We start from the raw sequence: 22529 nt of genomic DNA on the forward strand, positions 1-22529 counted from the left end.
TTTCTCAGTGGGGTTTTGAGGCTGCTCATAGCCACGACTCAGAGCCACACTTGGCTAGAGCCTGGGCTTTGACGGGGCCAAGAGGAGGAAAGCCAAGAGGTGGGTTCGCGCCTGGCTGCCCGGGTTCGGGGGAGCGGGGGCGGCGACTGCGGGGCCCCTGGTGGGGCGGGGGCAGGGCGGAGCGGGGCGGGGCGGGGCGAGACCGGCCGCGGCCCGGGGGGCGGGGCCAGGCGCGGCTTGCCCTCGCGGAGGCCGCGGCTGGGCTCCGCCTCGCCCCGCTACGCAGGCGGCGAGGCTGCGGTACAGGCCGGGCGGCACCATGGCGGCGGCGGCGCCTGCTGCTGCGGCTTCTTCCGATGCGGCGACTGCGACGGCAGAGCCGGAGGCCGGGGACGAGGACAGTCGCGAGGTCCGAGTGCTGCAGAGCCTGCGGGGCAAGATCTGTAAGCTGGGGCCGGGGTGAGGGAACCCACCCGGCGGCGGCGCCGCCGCCGGCGGCCGCGGGACTGAGGGGGCGGCGGGCGCGTGGGGGTGGCGGCGCCGAGCCGCGCTGGGACCCCGGGGCCGAGAGGGGCCTGGGCGGGGGCCGGGCGAGGCGCGCGGGGAGGACCGGCCCGGGGAGGCTGGAAGGGGGGTGTGTTGGGGGAGGCGTCTCCCGGACGGGGCGGCGTGGGCTGAGGCTGCCCCAGTCCGGAGCGAGTGGAGAGCCGGGAATTTGCCGGGGACCGGGGGGGGGGCCGTTTGCGGGGGCAGCGCTGGCGTGAGGGGCTCGGCTTTGAGGCGCGGCCTGGACGCTGGGACGCCCCGGCCCGGGCTGCGGCTGGGGGCGTGAGCTGGGGGCGTGAGGAGCTTCCGGCTGCCCTCCTACGCAGGCCTGCGGGCGGCTGCTGGCTCGGGAGCGGCCCGGCGGTGGGAGCCGGGCGGTAATTACCGGGAGGCGCGGCCGGAGGAGGAGGAGGAGGGCGGGGAACTGAGGCTGGCCCGAGGGGAGGGGGCTGCCTGTTTTCTGGGTTCACGAGCCGGGGCGAGGGTGGAAAAGGCGCCCAGGGCTGGGGAAACGGGCCGCCCTGGGACTCGAGTGGCCGCCGTACGGGTGCTCGCGAGTGAGCGCTCCGGGAGGGGCTGGGGCCGGACACCTGTACTCGCCCCACCTCGCTGCGGCGGGGACTTGAATCGAGAGACAGCGTGACTGACAGGGACTTAAGGCAGGATGTAGTGGCTTCCTGTGAGCAGGTCTCAAAACAGTCATCCAGCCCGCACTTAACCCACTTAATTTCTTTCTTTCTTATGCCTTTAATTGTTATTCGTGAGTGAGCCATCCTAGTTGCCTTCACATTTTTACTCAGAGGCCCTGAGCATTACTGTAGACAGACCATTTGAATTCAGTCATTTGGACATTTATTTTTTTAAAAAATGACCCTTTGGCGTCAGATTGCCAATTTTTTCACGGTACTGTAGTTTATTCAGAGGAAACACTTTTTTTTTTGGCTATTTGTAAGATAAGATATGTCAATACAGTTTATTTTTGCTCTGGTTGAAAATTAGTTTTGCTTTCTTGATTCAGTATCCTCAGATTGGAAACATGCTACATGCTTCATGTTTCCTGTAAATAGCCCTTAGTCATTAGGAGTACTTTTTACTCCGTATGAAGAAAATCGAATTGCATTAAAATGGTTAACAATGCTCTTTCTTGCACAGGATGTAAAATTTTCCTCTTCCTGAATAGTGATATTATTAAGTGAGGTTGGATTTCCCCACTTGCCTTTTTCAAGTTGATCCCCCTTTCAAGTATTTGGGATTTTATTAAACCTCAGAAGCAGACATATTAAATTCTCTCACCTTTTTATTTCCAGAAGTAGTGCTGGGGTTCTTAAGAGAGTACAGTTCTTAAAACCTGGAAAAATGACACCAGAGAAGGAGATCTTGTCTATGTCTAAGATCCCAGCACAACCTACTAGGGTATAAAATCTTTTCAGTATTCAAATTAAGTCTTATGCTTAATATTTGCATATATCTAATTTAATATTTGGGAAAACTATAAATGAATGGGCCAGAGCACCCCCCCACTGATCTGATTTTTCAGATTTTCACTGCTTTACATTTTAGTGTCACTTGATGCTAGGCAGTGTCTATTGGAGCCTCGCTGATTTACATAGCTGCGGGTTGTACCATGGAACTACATATACACATATCTTGGAATCGAGAGTTAGGGTTGGGCTGTTTCCAGAAGGACTTAGCTGCCCTGCACTTTCACCTGCTCCATGGCAAAGATAGCACAGTAAGTGATATCACTGTGAGTGGAACTCGGGCCTCCAAATAAAAAAACTCAACTTTGTCTCTATGGGAGAGCAACCCCACTACCCAGACTTGGAGGTTGAACGTCCAGCTGCTGGGAATGATATTACCTCTTTAACCATAGTCGAAGTACTACATCTGTATCGCAGTCAGCTTCTTGCTTTTTGAATTGCTCAGCTTATAGCTCAGGTCATGGAGTGTCTGTTTCATAGAAAAAACGTATTAGGAAACTTATATACGAAGCTTCCCCCCATCTCCCTCTCCGTTTCTGTGCCCTCCTTTTAGCTGGTGTAATCTAGAGTTGGTTGACCTTCAGAACCCTGTGAAGAGATGCTGTTTTCTGTTTCCCTGAAACTGACATGTGGGTTTTGCAGGCTGGGGGCTGGGGGGCTGGAAGTGTCATTATTAGCAGGTGCTAAAGTCACAGAAATGGGATGATAGCGGTTCTGACTGTGCAGATATTAAGCAGCTTGGGGGTGTGGGTAACTGTGTCAGCTTTCTTTTTCACCATGCTGGGAGAGAGACCTCGGAGGAAAGCTTGATGTGCCCACCAGCCTGGAGATGAGCTGGCAGATTCCAACTGCTGATTGAGAGCCTTTGACTTGGGGAATTATAGATTCTTAGGTCTGAAAGTGAGCCTGAAAGGAAATGTTCTTTCTCCTGGACTTGGGTAGGACCCTTCAACTCCAGATTATTCCAGCAGATAGTGGGAGGGTTGGATTTATATCTCTCTAAAGTTCTAGAATAGTAGTCCACAACCTTCTTTAGGCATATCACTCCAGTATTTATTAAATTTCCCATATATTTCCATATATCCCATATATTCCCCGTGTACTTCACAAGGTGAAATGACATTCTGTGGTCACTTTCAAACAATCAACTGACATTAGCTAATCCAGTGTTGCTACAGTATTTGAGCTTATGTGCCGACCCTTAATTCCTTGAAGTCATATTAGTGCAGTAGGAAACCATGGTAGCTCCAAATATTAATATTCAAGAGCCAGGTTTAGTTGTTGGATGTCTTAGAGTTGTATGAACCTTTCATCAAGGAAAGCAAGGTTGTACTGCAGACTCCATCCTTTGGTCTGAACTCCTGTGCAGTGAGTGGCCGGTATGTTAGTCCTCTTGAAGCACTTTGACATTGGCCCCATCTCCCTAAAAATCCCATACACAAGTGAAAGATGGGGGTTGGGGCTTTCTCCTTTATACTTTCAGGCTTCATGCTGTTATTTTGTCATGTCCTCCTTTTTGGTTACTGTTTTTTGTTAAGTTTGCTCTCATCCAGGTAAATCATGTTGTAAAAATGTTGCTCAAGGAGCCCAGACCACCTTATGCATGGGTTGACCTGCTCAAGGGAGACCGGATTGATAAGGGAGCCAATGAGGATTTGTGTGAACGTTGAGATGTGTGGTACAGTACAAGATCTGTGGGACCACGATATGTCCCAGAACTCACGTGGTCTCCCTGTGTAGGATCTGTGGGATATGGTTAAGTGCTTGAGTTTAGAGGCTTGGTCAGGTTAGTCACCTGGGTTTGATTCTTCACTTAATTTCTGACTTTTGTTAACCTCTGTGTGTCTCTCTGTTCTTGTGTGTAAAGTGGGGGTAGTTAAAACACCTCTATCTCACAGGCTTGATTTGAGGATTAAATAAATCCCCTCCCCGATCATTCTCTTCATCCCCCCAGGAACTGAATCAGATATGGGCCATCTCTTAGGAAGGAGTAATAAAGTAGTAGCTAAAAACTTTATTTTATGTTCTGGTCCAACATGTGCTGGCATTTCCTGGTGTACAAAGCTGATTAAAATCAGGAGACTTGAATTCTGTTTCATACGTTGTTAATTATTATTCATGTGACTTTAGGCAGCTCACTTACCTTTGAGCTTGTCTTCCTCACCTTTAAAATGGGAATAATGCCTCATCACTAGCCATTTTGTACATGTTGTTCCCTCTGCTTGGGCGTGTCTTCTCCTTTCTTCCACCCCATATTTATGCCAGGGAACTCCTACTCATCCTTCAGAAGCCTGCTCCATGTGATCCCCTGACCAAAGCCGTGTGTGCGGGACACTGCTACCCTCATTCCTGGAGAGAATGTGGTAGGCCTTTGTACTGCTGGGGGATCACAAGTTGTTGTTGATTTCCTTGTAACACATTGTATAGAAATCATTTCTTTCCCCCATTAGACTGTGAGTTCTTCCAAGGTAGAATTCATTCTTGTTTTTTTTTTTGTTTTTTGTTTTTAATGTCCAGTTGTCAGCATGGTGGCTAGAACAAAATAGGCCTTTAGAAAATGTCTTACCTCTCACTATGTTATCCTGAGGAGGATTTGAGATATGTAGTGTATGTGAAAGTGTTCTGTAAATTTTACAGCTAAACAAACTAGAAGATGATAGTATTATTAAAGACAAACTACATGGGTCCGTGGCAGGAAGTTCATCCCTTTCAAAATCACAGTTCCAACTGAGCTTAGGTTTGAATTGATGCCAAAGTTGCCGTATTAGGAAAAGGATTAAATTTATCTAAATGCTCTGATTGCTTATTATTGGGGTTGAATATTATTACCTGACTGTATTCCATGAATATTGTTACTAATTGGTCCTGAGCCTGTAAGAGAAAAATCTAATAATCCCACCTTACACATTAAATATTTTTATTTGTCATGGGAGGTTTCAATTTTTTGGTAATAAAATATAAATCAGAACATTTTATTGACCAATGTGATCGAATTGAGAGGGAGAAATTAAAAAGAGTTTATTCATGCTGAGAATTCATTATTATCAGACATTTGAAATGAGATGTTATTTAATAAATTAATAGAGAGAGATTTAAAAAGGGTTTGTTCATGCTAAGAACTCATTATTGTCAGAAATTTGAAATGAGATGATGAGTTATTTAAGATGGAGGAAGAATCCATCTTTCAGATGGATCGAAATGAGAGAAAAGGGTTCTTTGTAAAAGTTCACAGAGCAGTCCGCTAATCATTTGCTCTGAGGAAGACAGGAGGTAAACCTCAATGAGTTCATAGAATTTTTCTTTTTTAACTTAGAACTCTTTGAATAGACTCTTAAGAGACTGGAACTAACGTAGCTGAAATAAAACTATCGTTTTATCCTTTAATCATAGATACTAATCCTATTTCTTGCTAATGTGCTTTGTGAAATTATTTGAAAATAATAGCAGATTATGTTTTATCTACTAATGAAATTCTGTTTGCTTTTGAGTGCTGCTATCAGTTTTGTTGTATAGTAATCAATTAATGTAAATTAAGAAACTTTTTATGTATATTAAGAAATTTCTACATCTTTAGTTTTGTATGTCATTATTTTCACCAAAATCCCTAGCTAAAATAATATACTTTATAAGGCTATACCAGTAGACATGCAAACATGAATGAACAGTACTTGACAAATTTGTTACAGTGATATTAGTTCTAAGAATATCATTAATGACAGAATGACTTTGGGCAAATTCTTTAACTTTGCTGAGTTTCTGTTTTCTTACTTGTAAAATGAAGGGTTTGGTTGTGGTCTTTAACATCCCGCCCAGCACTGAGTCTTTGATTGTTGCCTTTTAACTTGAAACATTTATTAATACTTTAAGACAGTACATTGGATGCTTTTATTTTAATGCTTAAATGTGTTTAGTATACTTATTGTGTGTAATATGCACTAAGATTTATTAGATAATATTGTTTGAATCCTAACAAGGTTTTTTTTGTTTTTTTTTTTGTGACATTACTTTATTCGGCAGTACACAATACATATCTGAATGTGTGTTAGGGCACCAACCTACTGGGCTGTGAAATGGGCCTAAGCAGTGAATGAGATGAAAAAGGTTATTACTAGTTTATCCTAAAGCAATAGTTGCTTTTAGACACTTGTATTCTTAGAGAATTATAAAAGTTTAGAGCTGGAAGGTAGAGAACATATCCTGTTCAGTCCCCTCATTTTGCAAATGAAGAAGTTGACACTCAGAGACTCCACTGTCATACAGTTAATGGCCTGTTGGGCACTAGTCCACTACTATCAAAGTTTTTACTAAAATGCTATGTAGGATGAACTCATTAGTATGAGTGTTGTAAAAGTACTGTGTTTAATATATGAAGATTACACTGCCTATCTTAATGATAATATCCAGAAGTAGTAATAGATTTTCACTGTGCCAGCTACATCCTCTCATCTGTTCCTCTTTAAGAACTTTGTGAAGTAGTTAGGATTAGTGATGAAACTGTGGTTGTAATCTAGGTGGAGACTGAGCCTGGATGTTTACCTTTTTTTGTTATGCTCTAACTCAGCTGTTTTCAGACCTGACTGCCCATCAGTGTCACCTGTGAACTTAAAAAGTTCTGATGCCCAGGCTTTACTCCAGACCTACTAAATCAGAATTTCTGGGGTGGTACCTGGACACCTGGAGGTTTAAAACATTCCACAGGGTTTGTTAATGGGCAGCTAGGGTGGTGAGCCTCAGCTTTTGCCCATTGAACAGACTAGCCACCAACTACCTGAATGTTAGCAACCTGTTGTGCGTGACCATTTAAAGGGTACCAGCGACTTCCCTGGCGGTCCAGTGGTTAAGACTCTGCGCTCCCAATGTAGGGGGCACGGGTTCAATCCCTGATCGGAGAAGATCCTGCGTGCCGCGTGGCATGGCAAAAACAAAAAACAAAAAAAACAAAAAAAGAATAAAGGGTACCAGTAGAAAGTTTGGTGTGATCACAGGGAGGTTTTCAATTGATTATTTTTAAAGGTTTATTTGTTCATTTGATTAGATAGTACAAATACTTGGTACAAAATTCAAAAGGTACATAAGGTATACATTAAAAAGTTAATTTTTCTCACTTCTTTTATTCCCCTAGCCATTCCCTCTTCAGAAGCAAGCATTACCAATTAATTTCTTTCGTATGCATACAGAGATTATTTAAGCATTTATACTTAAATGTGTGAGTATTAACATCTCTGTCTCACCAATATACATATCATAAAAAAATATACACATTGTTTGCATCTTGCCTTTTTACACTTAATAGTAGTAGCTTGACGATTTTTCATAAATATATGTGTGTATATATGGGGGGAGGGAGGGAGGGAGGGGGAACTGCCTCATTTTTTTAACAGCTGCATAAAATTTCGTCATCTCTATATACCACAGTTTATTTAGCCAGTCCCCTGGACTGGACATTTAGATTATTTCCAGTTTTTGCTATTACAAACATTACTGCAATAAATAATTTTGTAGGTATTTTATTTTTCATATGAATGCATGTGTCTGTAGGATAAATTCCTAGATGTTAAATTGATGAATTGAGTGGTATGTGCATTTTTATGCTCAAAGGACAGTGGCAAATTGCTTTTCATAGAAACTATAACAGTTTATGCTCCCAGCAGCAATATATGAATGCCTGTTTCTTTACACCCCCATAGTGTGTATTTTAAAACTTCTTGATCTTTACTGGTCTGTAAGATGAAAAGGAACACCTAGTATTTAGTCTTAATTTGCACTTCTAAATGAGGTTGAGGATTTCTTCATAATTTTTAAAATAAATTTATTTATTTTTGGCTGTGTTGGGTCTTTGTTGCTGCGCGCGGGCTTTCTCTAGTTGCGGTGAGCCGGGGCTGCTCTTCGTTGTGGTGCGCGGGCTGCTTATTGTAGTGGCTTCTCTTGCGGAGCACGGGCTCTAGGCACGCGGGCTTCAGTAGTTGTGGCTCACGGGCTCTAGAGAGCAGGCTCAGTAGTTGTGGCGCAGGGGCTTAGTTGCTCCGCGGCATGTGGGATCTTCCCGGACCAGGGCTCGAACACTACCCTGCATTGGCAGGCGGATTCTTAACCATTGCACCACCAGGGAAGCCCCTTTCTTCATATTTTTAAGAGCAATTTTTTTCCCCATTTTTTGGTGTTTATTTGGTTTGCCTTTTTCCCTGCTCCTTTATCAGTCATCTTACTGATTTGTGGGAATGCTTTATGCAGTAAGGAAGTTAGCTATCTTTTTAGCGGAAAGATTTTTTTAAATTTAGATCCTTTGGCTGATGTCTCTGTTTATTCTTGAGGAGAAGTTGGTTATGAGATCCAGTGAGGGCAGTCTTTTGTTTCATCTACATATATAATTTTCTGATATTAGAATAGAGATGGAAAAAGAATTGTTTGAGGAAAAGTAAATGAAGACTTAACTATAAACAGGAGCTAAAAGATAAACAATAGATTGGGAGAAGATACTGGCAGCAAATCTTAGAGGAAAAAGAAAACACTTATATAACACTTATACTGTGCCAGGCACTGTTTTAAAGCACTTTAAGTCCAATAAAGATGTTTGAAAAAAAAAAGATAAAGCACTTTAAGTATATTAACTAACTTAATCCTCATGGTGACTCTATAAGTACAGTTATTATCCACATTTTTACAGATGAGGAAACTGAGGTGCGGAGGCCTTAGTGTAACTGAGCCTTAGTTTAACTGAGGCTAAACTAAGTAACTTGTCAAGATGAGACAGTGAGTGAGCCGTGGGCAGACTGGCTCTGTTACTCTTAACCTGCTATCTATACTCCTTATTTGTTAGTGTCCAGAGTATATAAAAAGTTCATCCAAATTTTAAAAAGGAAAAGGCCATTAGAAAAATAAAGGATATGAATAGGCATTCCACAGAAAAGAAGATACAAAAGGCCAGTAAACATAAGAAAATACTGGAAAGGTTTAACAAAAATTAATCAGGGAAATACAGATTTTAAAAAGTCATCAGTTTGTGAAAAAAGAAGAGCTCATTGCTTTCAGTATTTGGTGAGGGTTTAGGGAAACAGGTACTTTCTTCACTGTTGCTTGAATTTAAACTGGAAAGCAGTGTTGGAGAGCATTTTGGCAATATCTGTTAAAAATTTAAGTGTGTATACCCTATTCACTTCTACTTCTACATATCTGCAGAAGAGGTATATACAAACATGTTTAATATTACCTTGTTGGTAAAACAATACAGAGGCAATTTAAGTGTCCATCAGTAGGATGATGGCTAAGTAGTATGTTCATAAACATATTTTATAACACACACACACACACCCCATTTACATGCACCTGTGTGGGTGCAACTTCTTTATATCTAGGTGCCACTTTTTTTTTTTTTGAAAAACTCTGGATCATGACTGAATTTTGGCTTCCTGGATGCCGTTATCAGAAATAGTAGCCTTATCCCATATATGGCTAAAAAGAATGAGATGTATCTGTAGTATGAAAGGAAAGAACTTCAAGAGGTATCGTTGAATAAGAAAGAAGCCAGTTGTTAGGGTGGTTTGTATAGTTATATGTGACTTCTGTATATGTATATGGAAAAATGCACAGAAAAGTGTTTGAAAAGATAAACAACATTGGTTATGTCAGTGGTGGACAAAGGGAATTGGCCTTATAAAGGTTTACTTTTCTGGAGAGTGTATTTATGTATGAGGTATGTTATCAAAAAATGACTATTTGTATAAGTGAATTTGATACAATATTTGTCTTATTCTGTGAGAGCCTCTCTTTCTCTAACTGTTGAAGACTATCCTATCTGCAAAAATAAGGGCAACCAAATGTTAGGTTGGGTAACATTTTGAGTGCACATAGAAATAAAGTCAATTTTTCTGTCAATTTTTTGGGTAACTTTTAATTTTGATATAACTTCACACACAAAACTGTAAGAGTAATACAGTGAATTCCCATATGCTCTGCCTGTTTTCACCAATTGTTTGTATTCAGAAAGTTGACTTTAAAAAAATTCAGTATTTTGTTTCAGAGGAATATAGTAAAAAGAATAATTTTGATCCCTTAAAATATTGTTAACATTTGTGTGAGTAGTACGGAACCTCTTCGTTTTGAATTTGGGCAGTTTTAATTTTTAATTTTATTAAATGTTTATTTATTTGGTTTTGCTGGGACTTAGCTGTGGCTCACGGGCTCCCTAATTGCGGCACGTGGCCTTCTTAGTTGTGGCATGCCAACTCTTAGTTGCCGCATGCATATGGGATCTCGTTCCCTGACCAGGGGTCGAACCCAGGCCCCCTGCATTGGGAGCTCGAAGTCTTAACCACTGTGCCACCAGGGAAGTCCCTGGACAGTTTTATTTTATAAAAAAATTTTCTTGGTAGGTGGAGGAAGTGAACTAACATTTATTGAGTATTTACTCTTTTCCAGGTACTCTTTAGGATACTTTGTAAATTATTTCATTTAATCCAATTTCATGAAGAAATTTGTTATTAATTCCTATTTTAGCAAAGAAGCAGATGGAAAGGCTCAGGGTTCAAAGGGGCAGGGGCAGGTATTCAGAAGGTCTTTAAGATGCCAAGGTCCATGTCCTTTTCTCTACCAAGTTGCCTGTGAGTTGGTATATTGGGAAGAACTGATGAGTACATTTCTGTTGTCAAGAAGTTAATAATTATCCCTAAATTGGTTATGGTCTAATGTCAATAAAATTAGAACGTTGGAATGCTATAAAAATTCATCTTTAGTACTGTTTTCGGGTTTCACAAAAAATGTTATTCTTCTGTCTGTTTGGCTGTGCTCATGTGGGTTTGTGCATGTTAACGGTTCTCTTAGAAAACACACCCGTGTACACACACACACCCCATATACATGCACCTGTGTGGGTGCTACTTCTTTATATCTAGGTGCCACTTTTTTTTTTTTTTTTTTTTTTTGAAAAACTCTGGATCATGACTGAGTCCCATTTTGGCTTCCTGGATGCTGTTATCAGAAATAGTAGCCTTATCCCATATATGGCCTGTCCATGTAGCCCTTAGTTCTGTCACCACCTGGCTTTGGGCCTTTCATTTGCTTGCCATACTAGTCTCTCTTGGTCAGCTTAGGAGCCTTTAAGTTTCTTGTAGCTGTAGGGACCATTGGCCTGTCCTAGGAGAGATTTCTGCCATATGTGCTTCAGAGTTTGGTTTGCTACTTGAGAAGGGGGCTGTAGGGAGCTTAGGGATCAGCACACGTTCAAAACTGAAACCAGAAGTGGGCAAGGCAAACCACAGGAAGATCCTGCCTGCAACTTGGTGACGTCTCTCTATAACCCATGGAGGTTTCCTGGCAATACCTTGCGAAACTTGCCTTTTCATGTACAGTAGTTTCCTAACTTCTTGCTCCGGCCTAAGCTTCAATCGGAGGTGATTAATATGATAGCAATATAGATAACTGTATGATAATTATTATGCACATGACTTGTGTAAAACAATTGGCCCCTAACTATGTTCTGTAGACTTTCACACTGAGGAGCTGCATCTTACCTAGTAGGGCATTTTTGAGGAGTTGCCATGGAATTCATGCTTTAACCTTGACTTTATGCCTTGTCAAGAGTTGTACTTTATGTTGTTCAGGTTTTATAACCACAAGACAGTTCTTTGCTCACTGAGTTTAGGCTAACCACCTAAACTATACTGGATTCCTGGAGTCCTTTGCCCACTCAAGTGCTCACTCAGTGCTATTACCTCGTTTATGTTTTACTGGTGATTGCACAGTACCTTATTTCCGTGATGGAGTAGGAGTGCAGTGTTAGTGAAACTTTATTATTCCCTGTTTCTTCAACCTCCAGGTCCCAGGTTGATATCATAGTGCCTGTTCTTCCATAGAACCAGATTTCTGCTAGGAATTATGTAATGTGTTGATTTTTTTTAAGATGACCAGTTGAGTGGGATTATAGAATCTCAGATTATATTTTTAAAGGTAATTTATCATTTATTGGGAGTAAGAAAAGTTGCTTGACAATCTAGTTATCTGATTATGTTAATTTATGCATTGGAAAACCCTACTTACTAGTAGATATTCCAGCAGTCACCATATGCCTATTGGTGTCTCATTCTCTGCCTCAATAGTATCACAAATGTAAATGTATAACTTCCCAGTGGTGCTTTTGAGATGACAACTAGAGAGCGAAATAACAGCTATGTAACTTTTTTCTCTTCAGTGGTTCTTAGGTACCCCCCCCTCCTTTTTTGTTACTGTACACCTGGGGCAATCCGACATACTCTGAAGAGGGTGAATAGGAAAACTTTTGGAAGGTCATGTGTGATTACGGCAGTTTTTCTCTTCCTTTCTCCATTGAGAACTGTAAAAAATGAACAAGAGGGAGCTCTTCTGTAAGATTTCTTTATAGGAAATATTTATTAGGTATCTAGAAATTGAATGATAAATGAAACTGTAGCATGTTGAAAACATGATTTTCTGCTACTTTTCTAGTAATCACCTAACCTCTCTGAGCCTCAGCTTCCTTTTGTATAAATTCGTAATGGTAGTTATTCTAATCTTACAGAGTGGTTGTGGGAAGATTGGATGACTTGCTGTAGTGCTTGGCACGTTGTAACGTAAACAGTAGTGATAATCGGTAAAGTAAATATTCATCGTTTTCTTGATGAACAGCTATTTAATATAAATGTATATCCAGTTCTTGTAGTGTTTATGAGATTAAACTGGCCACAGGTAGCAATATCTAAAAACATTTGAAATCAGTGTTGCCACGTGCATTTTAAAACATTTCAGGTGTTATCTCTCAGGATCTTAAATCTCTACGGAGGCCTAGAAGATTAACTAGTTAAGGTGTTGGAAACTCCAGTCTACAGAGACCAGGCATAGTGAAGTTAAAGCCAGGTGGGGATTGTTAGGATTTCAAAAGAGGCTGTCTGTCTACAGTTTCTACTCAGAACCACGTTGCCAGGTCTCTGATTATTAAAGAGAAACCAGAAATATGGATTTATTTATTATTAACTCTCCCAGTTTCTAGATGTTGGCTACATTTTTCCTAACACTATGCAAGACAGACAAAATAAATCTCTGGTTAGCTGACCCCCAAATTGTGCCCCCCCATTTGAAATAGTTCAAACCCCTCATTTTAGAGATGTGCAGCCCGAGGTATAGAAAGGTTAGGTGTTTGTGCATCTATTTCCTCTAGTGGAAATGTATTATTTCTTTAATAAAAGTCTCATTAAAAAAAAGTGAGCTTCTCTGGTGTATCTCGTTGTTAAATTACAGATTATCTTTGGTCAGAACCTAATGGCTTGAGTGAAGGGAATTGTGTACAGATGCTAATTTTTAGGAATCTCTAACCAAGGAAGGGCACTACTAGTTACTATTTACTGAGTGATTACTCTGTTCTAGGCATCGTGGTAAGTGCTTGACCTCAGCTAATGGTCACAGTAGTCCTTGAAGCATTATAATTACCTCTTTTTATGCAGGAGGTTGAGACTAGGGACATGCAGATCATTAAGTACAAAACTCACGTTGAAACTCATATGTGTCTCCAAAATGAATTTGTTTAACTTGCACCAGTACTGTATATGTTTTCAGAATTTTGTGCAACTTTCATCTTACTGCAAAAATTAAAATTAAACATTATACGAAAATTTGAAAGACCTTATATGTTAACATTACATAGGATTGTCTTGGGACTCCCCTGGCGGTCCAGTGGTTAAGACTCAACACTTTCACTGCAGGGGGCACGGGTTTGAGTTCTGGTCGGGGAACTAAGATCCCGCATGCCTCGCAGTGCAGCCAAAAAAAAAAAAAAGAACACGTATAGGATTGTCTTTTTGTCTATAATTAGATGGCATAACAGCATTTTACTTTTATTCTAAGCTTGTCGACACTGAAGCTGTTATATTTTTAAGCGTATGTTTGTTTCACTCCATTTTTTTGTTGTGTATGTAAATGATAATGTTTGCATAGTTTTATATCTTGCCCCCCATCTAAAGGTCTAATCCTCTGTTTAGGTTGCTATTCCAGTTATTAGAACATCATATCCTGAGTCACTCAGGCCAAATTCTGTGAATTTTCTCTCTGTAGTACCTCTTCCATTTTTCTTTTGCTCACATCTTCCCTTTATTCCCTTAGTTTAGGCCTGGTAACTGTTAGTAATTTTCCTGAAGCATAGTTTTGATCACACAGAAACTTTTAGTGACCCTTGTTGCTTCCTGAATAAAGTTAAAACTCCTTAGCTTGGCATTCCAGGTTCTGTTTGATGCCACCTTTCCTTTACAGTCTCATCCTTTCTTATAACCCTTTCATCTCTCTTTACGCTTTAGCCAATTTGTACTATTCACTGCCTCCTTGAAGGTGCTCCTCCTGTTTCCACCTCCCGAACTTGTTCACGTTGTGCCTGCCTTACTCCTGGAATGTTATCCCTCCATTCCCAGTTTCTGTATTTAAAAAAAAATTACTTGGAAGAAGTTACCTTGAAGATTAAGTGAAATAATATATATGAAGTCCCTAAAAAAATCTATGTGTAATGTATTATTTATTTGATAAATGAATATAGTGAACTATTATTATGATTTAGCTTTCCTCCCACTCCAAATAATCTTTATCTTCGGATCATCTTGTCCAGGACCCTGGCCCTTTGCAGTTTCTCTTGGGAGTTAATCACGCTGGCGGGTCTGTATTGGCTTTTATTTCTGTGCTTAAGGTATCCTTTGAAATAGATTGGAGATTCTACAAGATCTCTTAGGATAGTTTCAGGAAGGAATAGCTGTCTGTTCCTCTCAACACTGCTGTGTTCAGAAAGACATTAATAGGAATGGAAAGACTAGGCTTTGGAATTTGATTTCTGTCATTTCACTGTGCCAGCTGTGTAACTGTGAATTTTTTTTTTTTTAGTTTATAAAAGAGAACAGTAATGCTTATGTCACAAGGTTGTTGTACCAACCAAATGAGGTATTTGAGAAAATATTTAGCACTGTCTCGGAGCATGCAACTGCTTGATAAATATTTATCTTCTTTTCTTACTTATCCCAGTAGTGTTCCCCTCTCGGACACACAGAAACATGCATACAAACCTATAGATATATATGCATGCACACAGTCCCCCCAAAACATACACATAAACACATATGTGCATACTCACATCCATGCCCAGAAGCGTAACACTGGAATCTCTACCCAATACCCTGATATTTGGGATTCTAGTCCTAGGTAAAATTTATATGGTAGGCTCTGGACCTGTGACCTTTGCACAGAATCATTGATCTTGTACACAGAGAGTTGACTGTCTTTCTATTTCTGTTAATCTAGGTTATTGGTTTTGATTCCCAATGGTGTTTATCTTCTTGGTTTAAATTGTTTACTTTTTGCCAATGACTAAAAGCTATTTTCTATAAAATAGTTACTTGTCTCCCCTCTTTCTTCAGGTATTTATGCAGAAGTTACCTTCTAGGTGGAGCCTTCCTTGGCTCCCCTCCCTCTGCCATTTCATGTGGTGCCCATTCCTGCTTAATACTAACATACCATTTTAATTTATTTATCTTATTTATTATCTGTCCATCTGTGTTAGTTCAATGAGGACACAGTTTTCTCATTAATGTATCCCTGGCATCTGAGTAGGCACTCAGTAAATGTTTGAATGTGTGCATTTCAGGACTGGTTTGTTTGTTTTCAATATGATATCTCTGTATTAACACTATAAAAATTCTGAAATTTAGTGCTTTTGGTAACTGTATACAGGAGACATTTTCTTTTTAAAACTTTGGAGCAGTTGACATGGATAAACTTATATCAAACTTATAAAAAGAAGTTTATATGCAATTTTATAATTCGTGATGTGATATTAGAACCCCTTTTTTTGCCCATGCTAAAGTTATAAACATACACATACTTATACTTATTCAGTAGATATTTCATTAACTGTTATAAGCTAAGCATGATGCTAAGCATTGGTCCTGTCCCTTAAGTTTATATTCAGCGAAGAGACATGTAGCAGTCTCCTTTGCTGGTTCCTTCTTAACTCTACTAATGCAAAATGATGATGGAGAGCTCTGAGGCTCAGTCTTCAAATCTCTTTTCTTTTCTCCACATTTACCTTCCTTGTGATCCTGTATAGTCTTAAGGTTTGAGATATATTATGTACTTGCTAATGATTCTCAAATTTTATCTCTAGCCAGCACTTCTTTGCCCACTTGCATTTGCACTTGGATATCTAATAGGCATCTCAGACTTAACATACTCAATACAAACTCTTGACCCCTCTTTCCCAACAAGAGACTCTTTCCTCTGGAAGTGGCATCTCTGTTCGTCCAGCTGCTCTGGCTGAAACCCTTTAAGAAGCGATCCTTGACCCCTTTTCCTCTCACATCCACATGCAAACTATCAAAAATCCTGTTGGCTCTATCTTCAAAATATATGCCCAGCTGACCACTTCTTTCCATGCCAGGACTGCCCCCCTAGTCTCAGTTATCTCTAATCAAAATGATTACAATAGCCTCCTATCTAGTTTCCTGCTTCCACCCTTTTCCTTCTGCAGTGATTCTTTAGAACAAAAGTTGGATCATGCCATTCTTCTGCCCATAATCCTTCAATAGCTTCCCATCTCATTCAGAAAAGCCTAAGACTTTCCATTGGCCTGCAAGACCCTATTTAACCTGTTTCCTTCCCCAGTCCTACCTCATCTCTTACTGTTTCCTCGCTCTTCCTACTTTGCTTACTGTTTTACAGCCATACTGGCCTCCTTGGTATTCCTTCAGTGTGCCAAACTATCCTGTCTCAGGGCCTTTGCATATTTTATTGTTTCTGCTAATCATCTCTTTCCCCAGGTATCTGCGTGACTCACTCCCTCATTGACCTCCTTCAAGTATCTCCTCAAATATCTTCACAGAAAGGCCTTCCTTGATTCCCTGTATAGAATAACATTGCTCTCCTCCCTCTCTACCCTCTGGGCCTGGCACTCCCTCACTGTCTTACCTTACTTTATTTTCTTCCATGGCAATAAATATTATATACTTACTTGTTTAAGAGTTTATGATGCTTGTCCCCACTGTCTCAATTGTATAAAAGTTCCACGTGGGCAGAGACCTAGTTTTGTTCATTGTTATATTCCCAGCATTTAGAAAGGTGTCTGGCATGCCGTAGGCACTTAATAAATATTTGTTGAATGAAATACAAGTGCAATCCAATACGATCCTTAGAGTAGAAGTGCATATAAGATGTAGTAGGGAAGAGAGGAAAGGGTGACATGCCTACCTAGGAGTTGAGGGAAGACTTTACAAAGATGGTCTTAAGCAGAGCTTTCAGGAGAAAAAAGATCAGGTGAGAGCATCCCATGCTATGAAGATAGTGTTGAAAATGTACAGGGCATGAGAGAACACAGTGTTTTCAAGGAACTAAAAGTACAGTACTGCTGGAGCATAACTTGTGGGGGTAAAGATTAAGTAGTAGATGGTGCCAGATTATGAAGGGTTTTTATGCCAGACAAAGGAATTTTAGGTTTTATCCTGCAAGGTGGGCAGTGGTAGATATGGAGGAGCCATTGAAGATTTTTGAGCAAGGAGTGATATATATGTTTACGTATTAAAAAAGTAACAGGCAACAGTGTGAAGGAAGGGGATCAAAGCTAAATACAGCATTTTGTTATATACTCTGTATATGAAGTTGCAAGATATGTATGATGCAGAGAAACAATTCATGTCCCGTGAATGGGCAGGCAGCTATTTCATTTTATGGTTGACAAAACAAGTGATGTGTAGTGTGAAGGTGTTCTTGGCCTACTTGCAGTACATCTGTGAGGGAGAAGAAATGCCCAGTGGAGGATTGGTTCATCTCTAAAAATCCATGCTTTAGGAGAGAAGATTTTTTAAAAAAATTTGGTTAACAATTATGTTGTAAGTCATGTAGACTGAAAAGTTCTTAAAGAGTACCAGTTATAAATTCAACAAGAAATGGTGTTGTTATAGAGTAAAAGATGTCGTGCTTGAAGGCCAGCCTCCTTTCTTCATAGAGGAATGGTTGTTTCGTCAGTAATATGCCTCCTGCTCTTGATTCATTGTTGAAGGAAATAGCAACAGCTGTAAATGTAGTCAGAGCTATAATATTTGCTGTAGGGCCAATAATACATCTGCCTTTGTAGAAGTATCTACCTTTGCATATTGAAGTACCCTGGCATGCACAGAATTTTAAAAATCAAGAATAAGCGAAAAACATTTTCTACTTTCATTCAAATGCAAGTAAAAACTATTTCCATTATTTCAGCTGTCTTGCTCAAGTGTCATATCTTAGCAATATATTGAATGTCTTGAACACATTTTAATCTTTTTACTTTAGAGTCAAAATAGAATGTGTAAATTTAAGGATAAGATGGAGGTACTCAAATGGTGCACATGGTTTGGATGTTGAGAATTTGGCACTCCCAAATTCATGGAAACATGGTATTGTATTATTGAGCATGTTTTCAAAACCACATCCAAATGCTGCAGTAGGAAATGAAGAAATGTTTTCCAAAGGCAGATACAACCATGCAGAGTTAGGATCCATTTGTTTCCATTTCCCAAGTTGAAGCATTCACCTTTTGAGTGTGCTCTGCTATTCAACTCATTGTCTAATGGAACAGTAAAAGTGGTTGTCAGTGAGATACTGCTTTATAATTTCTGAGTCCATGTTTGATCCAGATAGCCACATCTAGTTGAAAGACTTACCAAACTCTGATGACGATGACCAGTAATGTGAGATGGGACTTTCAAATTTGTTAGAAAAGGTAGAAAGGATAAGAAAAGAAGCTAGTCAGGATTAGGTTACAGAATCAACTCTAGCTAGTGTAAGCAGAAAGAGATTTAATAAAAGATTTTTTTTTTAAATAAAAGATTTTAAGTGGCTTACAGAATTGTTAGAAAGACTGAAGAAATAGACTCTAGTCCAACTTTCAAGAATGACATTCAAAAGCCACATTGCATCTGGGCCACAAAGCGATTTACTACCTCTTTTTGGATCAGAAAGGTGCCTGCAAAATTAGGAAGTTGTACCTTTTAGCTGTAGAACCTTGCCACCTCTACCATGATCAGGAATCTTCCACTATTAGGAAACAGCCAACGACAAGCAACCATCTTCATCAGTAAACTGTTGTCACTGCTGCTAGCTCTAGAAGTAGGTTTTATTATTACTTTCTGGACACACCGTGCAGCTTGTGGGATCTTAGTTCCCCGACAGGGATCAAACCTGTGCCCCCTGCACTGCAAGCATGGAGTCCTAACCACTGGACTGCCAGGGAATTCCCCTGCTGCTGCTGGCCCTAGAGCTAAGCCACACTGGCCACAACCTGTGTGACAGAATGGATGCCTTGTACCCTTCTTCTTGATATCTATGAAACCTGTGACTGGATACAAGGACTGCAGCCAGTGCTACTGCGGGAAACTTGGACATCTTCATGACAGTACTTGCTAGTAGAAGCAACATAAATGCAACCTCCCTTCTCTTTTGTCCTCCAAATTTCCAGCGAGTGCATCTAATTAACGGAATTTAAATCACATCCACAACCCTAACTACAAAATAGGCTGAGAAATGTAGTTTTTAGCTTTCTAGTCTCTGCAGTACAGGAAATCATACACCAAAGGACATTGTAACAGATGATGAACACTGACCCACCATATCTGCCACAGATATAGACCCTGATTCTCCTGAAGGCTAGCCATCATCAAATGCGCTATAGATAAATTGAGAAAGATGGCACATAATACCATCAAATAATGTTGAGAGGCTTACAAGTATTTGTATTTTAGTATACTTTAAAATTGTTTTATAATGACATATTAAAAAAAAAATGCCTGAAATTGGTTCTCCACCTATATGATGAATTTAGTGGTCTGTGGATGCTCAGAGTTACCTGACATTTAAAGTGTAGGTAGTGGATGAAAAGCCTGAAAGAGGGAGTTCAAAAAAAAAAATTAGAATGGGTTACCTAAGCTGAGGAAAGGTCAGTGTTATCAAACACTGAAGTGTGATTAAATAAGGTGGGACCAGAAGAACAGTCACTGGATTTGGTAGCACTTAATACTATTAGTGTTCTTGGAAGTTCTAGTAAAGAAATAGGGTCAGAAGCCAAATTGTAGGTTTAGGCTGTGAGTAGGAGGGGAGGGATTGAAGCAGAGATTATAAAATAAGTTGTCTGGAAGCTTGCCTTTTAAGGAGCAGTAGTTTATTGTTTGTTTGGTTTTTGTCCAATGCATTTGCTTATTTATATACAATAATCAACTAGAACTAGTGAGGCCCTATGAAAATATCACCCACAGGACAGGTATAATCTTCTAAAGTTCCTCACTTCTTTGTGTAGCTTAATATAAAGTGTGTGCTATTAAATTAATCTTTCTGCTTAGAGATATATTGAGTACAACGTTATTTTTGTTAATTCTCTAACCATTAGTTACTTTTGATTTTTTAGAATAAAGTGACAGTTAATTATTTTGATTTATGTTTTTTATAAAGTGCCAGTTAATTACCACTGTATTTTGGAGTCACAGTTTAAAGTGTTGATAGCTGACTTAATCAACATATATTAGCATGATTGATTGGTGATCTGGCATTGATTAGATGAATTTACTTTTCAGTGTAGTTTATTTTGAACATTAGTGACAGATATTCAAAGATTGTGACAACTGCTTTTCTAGGAAGTGATGTTGAGTCCATTTTATATATTACGTAGAACTTGAATTTTAATTATTCTGAGTAAATATCTGATAATGTCAAGTTCATTGGATTCTGTAGACAAAATAAACCCCCACTGTCTCCCTCTTAGAAAGGTGGGCGGTGGAATATGTGTACATTTATATAGTGTAGTTTTCTCAGATTGCACTGGTGTGAATGGAACAGCAACATGTTCAAGGGCAGTGATTTAGTATTTAAGATTCCCTCATTAGATATGGAGCATGTTTATTATGATTTAATTCCAAATTTGTTTATATTCCAGGCCCTATATGGTGACCTAGGTGGATTTTTAGTTAAAAAAAAAAAAAAAACAACCCAAACCCTCTGGATTACACAGAGGGGAGACGGCAAAGGAGGAGAGACTTAAAGGAGAAGGTTGAAAGTAATGAAAACAGAATTGCTGGGCAGTGTCCTGGAGTGAGAGGGAGGGAATGGGGTAGAGAGAGCACAGGTAGATGGATAAGCTATAGATAATAGGTAGGGACATTGTAGTCTTTTGAGGAAGAGAAGATGGATGGATACAAATTCAAATATATATTATTTTTCCTGTTAGGAAATGTGAATTTGTAAAGGCCAACCCATATTAGGCAAGTTGGGGGTCATTTAAAAGATGAGATTCCTTTATTTTGACTTGAGATGCTTATTCTATGATGTGGTAACTTGATTTCTTTCCCCTAATCTCTCAGTGGCAAACTTAATAACAGTGAGTATCTAACTGGTGCCTTTCCATTGATTTTTCTAATTTTATTTTATTCTACTTTTAGTTTTCGAGAATTCTGTTTTATTCGGTGGACTTACTCAGGACTTAAGCCTGAGAGACAGCCTCTCAGATAGCTCTGAGGGACGGTTCCCTGATTTTTATAATTTTAATTTAAAAAAATCATTTGTTTATTGAGTTTTTCATAGGTGCTTCTTAAGTTTCTGCTAGACTTCTTTAAAAGATATTGGTTTAAATGGCCTTTAGTTTTATTTATTATTTTTTAAATATTTATTTATTTGGCTGTGCCGAGTCTTAGTTGTGGCATGTGGGTTCTCTAGTTGCAGCATGCAGGATCTTCAGTTGCGACGTGCGGGATCTAACCCGGGCCCCCTGCATTGGGAGCATGGAGTCTTAACCACTGGGCCACCAGGGAAGTCCCTGGCCTTTGGTTTTAAAGTTGGTAAGCAGAAAGAGACTTGAGTTTATCTAGCCCAGGCTTTCGTTAGGAAAACTGTTCTTCAGAGATTTGTCTGAAGTCATTTGTCTACTTAGTAGCAGAGGTAATACAGGAACATTGGTTTCCTGATTCTCATGGAAATGCTCTTTCCCTTATGCCAACTACATTGCTTTCCTAATTTAGTACACTGGTGTCTGATTTCAGCACCCACAGTTTTGTGTGTCCTTTTAGCCAATGAGCATGTCACAAGAACTTCGAAACTAGACTTACTTGATTCTTTAATATTCATTCAGCAAATATTTCTCAGTATTTAACAGTCACTATTTTAGATCTTGGGGCTCAGTAAGTTCTCGTGCATTGAAGGAGGGAACCAAGAACTCCCAAAGAATGAGAGAACCAGAAATAAACATTTAGGTAAAAATTAAGAGTTCCAGATAGTTGTAAAGGCTCTGAAGAAAACAGAGACATGGAATATGGTAGCAGGATTATTTACTTTAGATAAATAGTCAGGAAAGGTTTCTGAGGAAGTGACATTTGAACTGAGACTTGAATGATAGGAAAAGGCAGCCATATGAAGATGTAGGGTTAGAGCATTTCAGGCAGATGCCGTAAGCTTGAACAAGCTTGACATGGTTGATGAATGGAAAGAAGGTGAACACTGCGGAGAGTGGGAGGAGAA

General features: G+C 39.8%; 1 protein-coding gene across 2 annotated transcripts in view; it reads left to right on the plus strand.

Annotated features, from left to right (window-relative positions):
• The first annotated feature begins 281 nt into the window (after positions 1-281).
• The window catches only part of RASA2 (RAS p21 protein activator 2), a 116922-nt gene continuing 94674 nt past the window's right edge, over positions 282-22529 (plus strand). The window contains exon 1 of one of the 2 annotated variants that reach the window (XM_027091750.1): positions 282-443. In XM_027091750.1, the coding sequence (XP_026947551.1) occupies positions 320-443 (124 nt within the window). In that variant the 5' untranslated portion in view covers positions 282-319. The remainder of the gene's footprint in view (positions 444-22529) is intronic. The other variant, XM_027091751.1, reaches the window with a different exon arrangement.

This window comes from Aethalodelphis obliquidens, unplaced genomic scaffold (assembly GCF_003676395.1).
Source record: "Aethalodelphis obliquidens isolate GAN/ISIS:26980383/991018 unplaced genomic scaffold, ASM367639v1 scaffold72, whole genome shotgun sequence".
Classification (NCBI taxonomy): domain Eukaryota; kingdom Metazoa; phylum Chordata; class Mammalia; order Artiodactyla; family Delphinidae; genus Aethalodelphis; species Aethalodelphis obliquidens.